At 36.1% G+C, this 7,500-nt stretch overlaps 3 protein-coding genes across 3 annotated transcripts in view; 1 reads left to right on the top strand and 2 right to left on the bottom strand.

The window, feature by feature from the left end:
- pts (6-pyruvoyltetrahydropterin synthase) overlaps nucleotides 1-17 on the bottom strand; it is a 2,913-nt gene extending 2,896 nt beyond the window's left edge. Inside the window, exon 1 of the mRNA XM_056470122.1 lies at nucleotides 1-17. This exon is cut by the window's left edge and continues 165 nt beyond it. The gene's annotated coding sequence lies outside the window, so the exon portion shown is untranslated.
- A 1,544-nt stretch (nucleotides 18-1,561) lies between these two features.
- Nucleotides 1,562-3,710, top strand: rcvrnb (recoverin b). The gene is made up of 3 exons (XM_056470199.1): nucleotides 1,562-1,942; nucleotides 3,120-3,231; nucleotides 3,583-3,710. The coding sequence occupies exons 1-3, from the start codon at nucleotides 1,562-1,564 to the stop codon at nucleotides 3,699-3,701; spliced, it is 612 nt and encodes a 203-aa protein (XP_056326174.1). The 3' UTR covers nucleotides 3,702-3,710.
- A 43-nt stretch (nucleotides 3,711-3,753) lies between these two features.
- LOC130239046 (glucagon-like peptide 2 receptor) overlaps nucleotides 3,754-7,500 on the bottom strand; it is a 17,989-nt gene continuing 14,242 nt past the window's right edge. The window contains exons 12-13 of the mRNA XM_056470198.1: nucleotides 7,449-7,490; nucleotides 3,754-6,385 (exon numbers count right to left, since the gene is read on the bottom strand). Coding sequence (XP_056326173.1) covers nucleotides 6,053-6,385; nucleotides 7,449-7,490 — 375 coding nt within the window. The 3' untranslated portion in view covers nucleotides 3,754-6,052. The remainder of the gene's footprint in view (nucleotides 6,386-7,448; nucleotides 7,491-7,500) is intronic.

Raw genomic sequence — 7,500 nt, forward strand, 5'->3', positions numbered from 1 at the left:
TCAGTGGAGGCGGGGCTTCGCGGATCCGCCCCTCATATGCAGCTCATAATCGATTATAGTGTGACGTCAGCACTCCCCACGTGCACGAGCGTCATGTGTTTTCTGCATTTCTCACACACGTCTCAAACAAAAGCTATATTATTCAGATTTTCATGCATATGCGTGTGTGTGTGAATTTATTGATCATGCATTTATTTATTGATTTGATCAGTAATGTTTAGCGAAATGTTCTTTAAGGTGTTTCTATGTAAATAAATAAATGTGAAATTGCATTTAAAGCTGATGTAAATCTGTATTTTCAGCATCATTACCTCAGAAATTACTCTAATAAGTCCAGTTATTGGTGTCTAATTATTAATACAATTAGGAAGAATTTTAGTTCAGCTAAAACTTTTGTAAAGTGAAATATAAAGAAGAGAATAGTTTGTAAAATGTTGTTTACATCCTAACTATCACTTTTAATCAACTGGCTTTTAATGTCCCATTAATTATAAAGCATTTATAAACACATATAAATATACATTTTCATCACAGTTTCCACAAAAATGCATCAAATGCATGACCGAATTACGCTTTGCTTTCTTCCATGACAACATAGTTTTGTAAATGTCCTACAATAAATAAATCTAGACATACTTTGATTATTAATATGCATTTCTAAGAGTTTAATTTGTTCAATTTTAGAGTTGATTTGATCAACATTTCGATATTTTTAACCCTCAGATTCCATATATCTTGAAATAATCATATCTCAGACAAATATTGTCCATTAACCAACCAAACATTAATGGAAATTATTTATTCAATTAAAAATATAAAAGACCCTCATGACTGGCTTTGTGGTGTGATTTGAGCAGGTGATGTTTCTCAAAATATATTACTTTATTTTATTGTATTATTTCATTTTTAAAACTGCAGGTAATGTGAGTTATAAAGTTGATTTATTCAATATTTAATAATGAAAATAATATATATGTATAGATATATTTTATTTATTATTATTATTATCATCAGTATTACACTCATCTTTGAAATTACAGACAATTTGAATTTTAAGATGACCTTCTCAATATTTTAGTTTTTTTAATTAATTAATTAATTAAACAAATGTTGATGAAGATTTTAAAAAGCAGGCATGGTTTTAAAGTTGATTTTCTTGATATTTAGTTTGCACCCTCAGGTTCAAGCTCTTTAAATAGTTATACTTCAGTCAAATATTTTCCAATCCTAACAAACCATACATCACAATAAATCTGATTTATTCACCTTACAAATGAAGCACAGTTTCCAGAAACAGAAGCTTATGACTGTTTCTGTGGTCTTACCTGATGACTACAAGTATAAAACTTAAAACAATTAGTGTCTGTTTCTGCTCGTAGGCATATTGTGATTTAATCTGAAAGCATCAGATGAGATCAGGAGGTTCCCTGCTGTTCCATAAGCTGCGCTAACACCATCATATCAAATCAAAAGAGCTCCAGCAGCGCAATCCTCTTAACCAGGTAGAGCTTAAATACAGGCCGCAGGTTCAGCATCCAGAGCCTGAAGGAGAGCACCTGAGATGGGGAACTCCAGGAGCAGCGCGCTCTCCAGAGACGTCCTCCAGGAGCTGCAGACCAGCACCACATACAGCCAGGAGCAGCTCTTCTCCTGGTACCAGAAGTTCCTGAACGAGTGTCCGACGGGCCGCATCAGCAGAGAGCAGTTCCAGAGCATCTATGCCAGCTTCTTCCCGGATGCGGACCCCGGGGCCTACGCCCAACACGTCTTCAGGAGCTTCGACGCCAACAGCGACGGCACGCTGGACTTCAAGGAGTACATAGTAGCGCTGCACCTCACGTCCTCTGGCAAGACCGTGGAGAAGCTGGAGTGGGCTTTCGCACTCTATGATGTAGACCAAAATGGCAGCATCACCAAAAACGAGATCCACGAGATCGTCAAGGTGAAAACATAAAAGAATTAATACTACAGCAATTTACAGTTAGCGCTGTAGTGTTTTTTAAACCATTCTACAGTGAGGTAATCGAATTAATCTGTTGTGCTGATTCTATAGTTGCTATGGTAACACAACAACTATAGTAATTGATCTGTTGTGGTGATTCTACGGTTGCTATAGAAACACAGCAACTACAGTAATTGATCTGCTGTGGTGATTCTATAGTTGCTATGGTAACACAGCCACTCAAATAATAATTGATTTGTTGTGGCAATACAACAGTTAATATGGTAACACGGCAACTACAGTATTTGATCTGTCATGATGATTCTACAGTTGCTATGGTAACACGCCAACTACAGTAGTTGATCTGTTGTGGTGATTCTACAATTGCTATGGTAACACAACAACTACAGTAATTGATCTGTTGTGGTGATTCTACAGTTGCTATGGTAACACGGCAACTTCAGTTATTGATCTGTTGTGGTGATTTTATAGTTGCTATGGTAACAGCCACTACAGTAATTAATCTATTGTGATGATTCTACAGCTGCTATGGTAACGCCATAAAGGGATTATTGTCGTTTAAAGGAGTTATTAACTCTAAAGGGGGTCGCACACCGGCTGTGCCACGCAGCACCATGCATTTTAGAATTCTAAACATAGAATCTCTATCAGGGTACACACACTGGCGCCACAATTTGGCAGCTGTCCACGGCGCCCAGCCACAACTCAGGACACTGTTCATATTTCTGCTGCACCACAGAGCGCCATCTGAACAGTTTCATATTAAATAACCTTCAAATGAGCGCATCTGGTGTGTGATACTTCCAACTGTCATGTGTGCGCCGTGTCGCGCATTTGTTGTGCGACCACCTTAATAAGTGTCACACACACACACACACACACACACATATATATATATATATATATATATATATAAATTAATGAGATTTTTATATTTTATTTTATATTTTATAATTTATATACTTTGCATAATACTTTTCTAGAAATACACAATTTCTCACATCATCTATTTAATGAGAATCGACAGCTGACCAGATGCACACTGGCTTTAGCTGAAAATGTTACTATACGTTTTTTTTTTCTCATAATCATATACAAGTTGTGAATGAATGATGAGGCTTATTATTTGTACATCATCTTTTTCTCTTCCTCGCAGTCAATATTCAACATGATCTCCAAAGAAGACCAGAAAAACCTTCCAGCTGACGAGAACACGCCAGAAAAACGAACTGACAAAATATGGGACTTTTTTGGAAAAAAGGAAAATGGTAAGTTGCTCTTATTAGACGCAGCATGTCTTAGATGCACAGAAAATAGGTCACACTTTATTTAAAGGTGCAGTTTTCCCTATTAATAAACCATTAACTATGACTTCTAGCTCAGTAATCTGTTCATTTTCTGCTTATTCATTAGCAGTTAATAAGGTATGTGTGGGGTAGGATTAGTGATGTAGGATTAAATCATGCAGTATATGTACATATTGTATAATTGAATTTAAGTACTAATAAACGGCTAATATCTTAATAACAGGCTAATAATAAGACACTAGTTGATATTGAGAATTGGTATTTAACCTAAACCATCTTTAAATAATGTTTATGTTTCTCCTTTTCCATCAGGTAAAATAACAGAGGGCGAGTTCATTCAGGGAGTGATGGACAACAAAAATATCCTCCGTCTGATTCAGTTCGACAAACCACAGAAAGTGCAAGAAAGACTCAAGGAAAAGACACAATAATATCTGTCACGGTTTTTTTTCTTGTTTCTGCTGTTGAACAAAGATCAACATATAAAAAAATATTCTTTATTACCGCCAACATGCAGTATAAAACATTAAACATGAGGGACACTTAAATCTCCAAGCACCAACATAAATGCATTCATTTCCATCTGTTTTAAAGAGACAGTTCACCTTAAAAAACTCTGGCATATTAGTCTTACACTGAGTTTTTGTTCCTCCGATGGAAGCTGTTTTTTATTCCAGCCTTCTTCTGAATGTCTTCATTTGTGTTCAACAGACAAAAGAAACTCTTAAAGGTTTAGTAATTATGGCCTTTTCATTTTTTGGGTGAACTGTGCCTTTAAGATACCATGAAATACACTGACACAAAACACACAGTCACTTCTGTTCACAATCATCACCATCATGTGAGTGACATCACATGCAAATTTATGCATATAAATCATTTACTCAAGAATGTAACAGTCATGCAAACAGGTTTGGTATTCTACTAGTCCTGCTGTTACTCTTGTGTGTAGTATTTGTACTAAACTATGAAGCTTATACACAGTTTGACTTATAAAAAACGAATCTAGAGTTAATTTACCCATGGGCCACTTTACCAAATGTGAATGCAAGGTAAATATAAATATAGCTGGGTTTCTATCAGTTTTTAATGTGCATTTTGAAGACTTGCAATCTAAAAGACCTTACACATCGTTTTAATCTTCCAGAGTCTTGCACATTAAAATCAGTCTACAGTCTTTTATAGACTGCCTAGGAAGGTCTTGTTTGGAAGGTTATAAGCTGTACACACACTGGCAATAAAAACGCATCTTACTACATAAAGCACCCTTAAACATCATAATGTTAAACAGAGCAGTTATGTTCATTCGTATTCTTCTGTTGTTATTATGTTGTGGTTGTGATATACTGTGGAACCCCCTCAAAAATCTCAAGGGGTTAATCCTCATAAATAAACTCTACATCATGCAGATAAAATAGTGAATTCATTTAAAACAGTATCTCTCACCTGGGAAGTTCTGGCTCTAAAATGTAGGAAATATTTAGAAACATGAACAGTTTAGCATGCTGTGGAATCACATTCATGCATTTTAACATTAGAGTTTAAAGCCATTTATGACGTTATAAATGTTGGTTTATGTTTGGATTTTCAGTCACCAATTTAATAATTTGGTGTCTGATATAAAATCCAGTTAAAACCACTAGCATTGTATAAACTGCATACTTAAGGTTCTGGAAGATTTGTTCCATAGGGATTTGCAAAAAGGTCTTGGTTATAGTGTTATACCCCATGAGCCAAAGCAACTAACTAAGAAAACAGAGGATGTTTACTTTGTATAAATAGCTAATTCACAAGTTTTTCAATGTTACAGTAAAATGAAACAGGCCTTCAGTGAACTCCCACATGAAAGAAATACTGTGGTAATTTATTGTGAACACTGTAATGTTTTTGAACCATACTATATCAAGTACTTCAATTAATCTGCTGTGGTGATTCTATAGTTGCTATGGAAACACAACAACAAATTATTTGTCTGTTGTGGTGATTCTACAGTTGCTATGGTAACACATTAACTACAGTAATTGATCTGTTGTGGTGATTCTATAGTTGCTATGATAACACAACAACTAGAGTAACTAATCTGTTGCGGTGATTCTACAGTTGCTATGGAAACACATTAACTACAGTAATTGATCTGTAGTGGTGATTCTATTGTTGCTATGGAAACACAACACCTAGAGTAATTGATCTGTTGTGGTGATTCTACAGTTGCTATGGAAACACATTAACTACAGTAATTAATCTGTAGTGGTGATTCTATTGTTGCTATGGAAACAACAATTACAGTAATTGACCTGTTGTGGTGATTCTACAGTTGCTATGGAAACACATTAACTACAGTAATTGACCTGTTGTGGTGATTCTACAGTTGCTATGGAAACACATTAACTGCAGTAATTGACCTGTTGTGGTGATTCTACAGTTGCTATGGAAACACATTAACTACAGTAATTGATCTGTTGGGGTGATTATATTGTTGCTACTGAAACACAACCACTCAACTACAAGTTAATACTACAGTATGCTGCAGCATTCATGAAAGATTATAATGTAAACAGTGAAATACACTGTACTATAGTATTATATAAAGACAGTATTTACTCTAAATTACTATAATATTTATGTTCATGTGGGCTAGTTTAGCGGGGGATAACTTGGGCAGTTTCGAACTTTCTAAGCTTAAATTGTGGAGCTCTGTCAAGGCATCCCGTTACATTATACACATATATACAAAAAAACAGGTAGAGAAGCCATTTACAGTGGTGCAGTGTAAATACAGGCTCTAGAACTCACTCTCCTCAATGATCTCCTCCATGGTTTCCCCTAAGGTCATTTCTCCGTCACTGCTGGACAGACTCTTCCTCATGTACAGCTCCAGGCCCGAGCTACGCCCACAGGCCACCGCCTCTGCTGATTGGTCGAGCTGCAGGGGGTGTGGCTGTGAGGGGGCGTGGTCCCCTTCTCCATTGGTGTCTGTGTGTTGTGGGTGTGGCCCAGGACTTTTCTGCGAGAACTTCCACAGGTGTTTAGGGTGAATGTCTGAGAAACAGCTGTGAACCTCAAAGTTACTGGAGGTAACCAAGAGCTGCCAGCGCTTCTTCAGCTCCGCCTGCACCTGCGACATAATTAACATCTTATTTACATATACGCTTATTCATTTAGCACACGCGTTTATCCAAAGTGACTCACAGATGAGGGTTTAAGAACCTCAGATCATTAGGGAGCAGAAAATTATAGATGCCATGACAAGTCTAAGCTATTTTAACAGTTTGCATACATATAAACACAAACACAAGCACACACACACACACACGCGCGCGCGCACACACACAAACACATATATACACACACACACATACAATATGCACACACATTTACATACGCACATATACACTACACATACACATGCATACACACACACACACATACAATATGCACACACATTTACATACGCACATATACACTACACATACACAGGCATACACACACACACACACACACATACGTACATGCACACATAAAACACATATATGCACGCAAAAATACTCGCACACACAATCACACATACATATGCACAAACACAAACATATACGCACACACACACACACTAACACACAAACAATATGCACACACATATACATACAAACACATACACACAACACATACACATGCACACGTACATATACACGCACACACAAACACATACGCACACACATATACACATGCACAAATAATCGCACACATAATCACACACATACATATGCGCACAAACACAAATATATACGCACACACATACACAAACCGACATACAATATACACACACATTTATATCTATCTATCTATCTATCTATCTATCTATCTATCTATCTATCTATCTATCTATCTATCTATCTATCTATCTATCTATATATATATATATATATATATATATATATATATATATATACATATACAGTATAAAAATATTGCAAAAATGGCTGTCCATATATGCATTTTCAAACATTAGAATAAATAATATGCATCTATATGCACATACTGTAATTTTAAATACAGAATATGTTAATATTTGCCTGTGATTAACATTTCTGATTGGCCACTGAAGCAGACAATTAATCCCAGTTTACATTTACATCTTTTATAAATGACTTTATTATTTGTTCGTAATCCTGACAGCATACCTCTCCATTAGCGAAGCAGTACAGCACCGCAACTATCAGACCCTGAAACACA

Source organism: Danio aesculapii, chromosome 12 (assembly GCF_903798145.1).
Source record: "Danio aesculapii chromosome 12, fDanAes4.1, whole genome shotgun sequence".
NCBI classification, from domain to species: domain Eukaryota; kingdom Metazoa; phylum Chordata; class Actinopteri; order Cypriniformes; family Danionidae; genus Danio; species Danio aesculapii.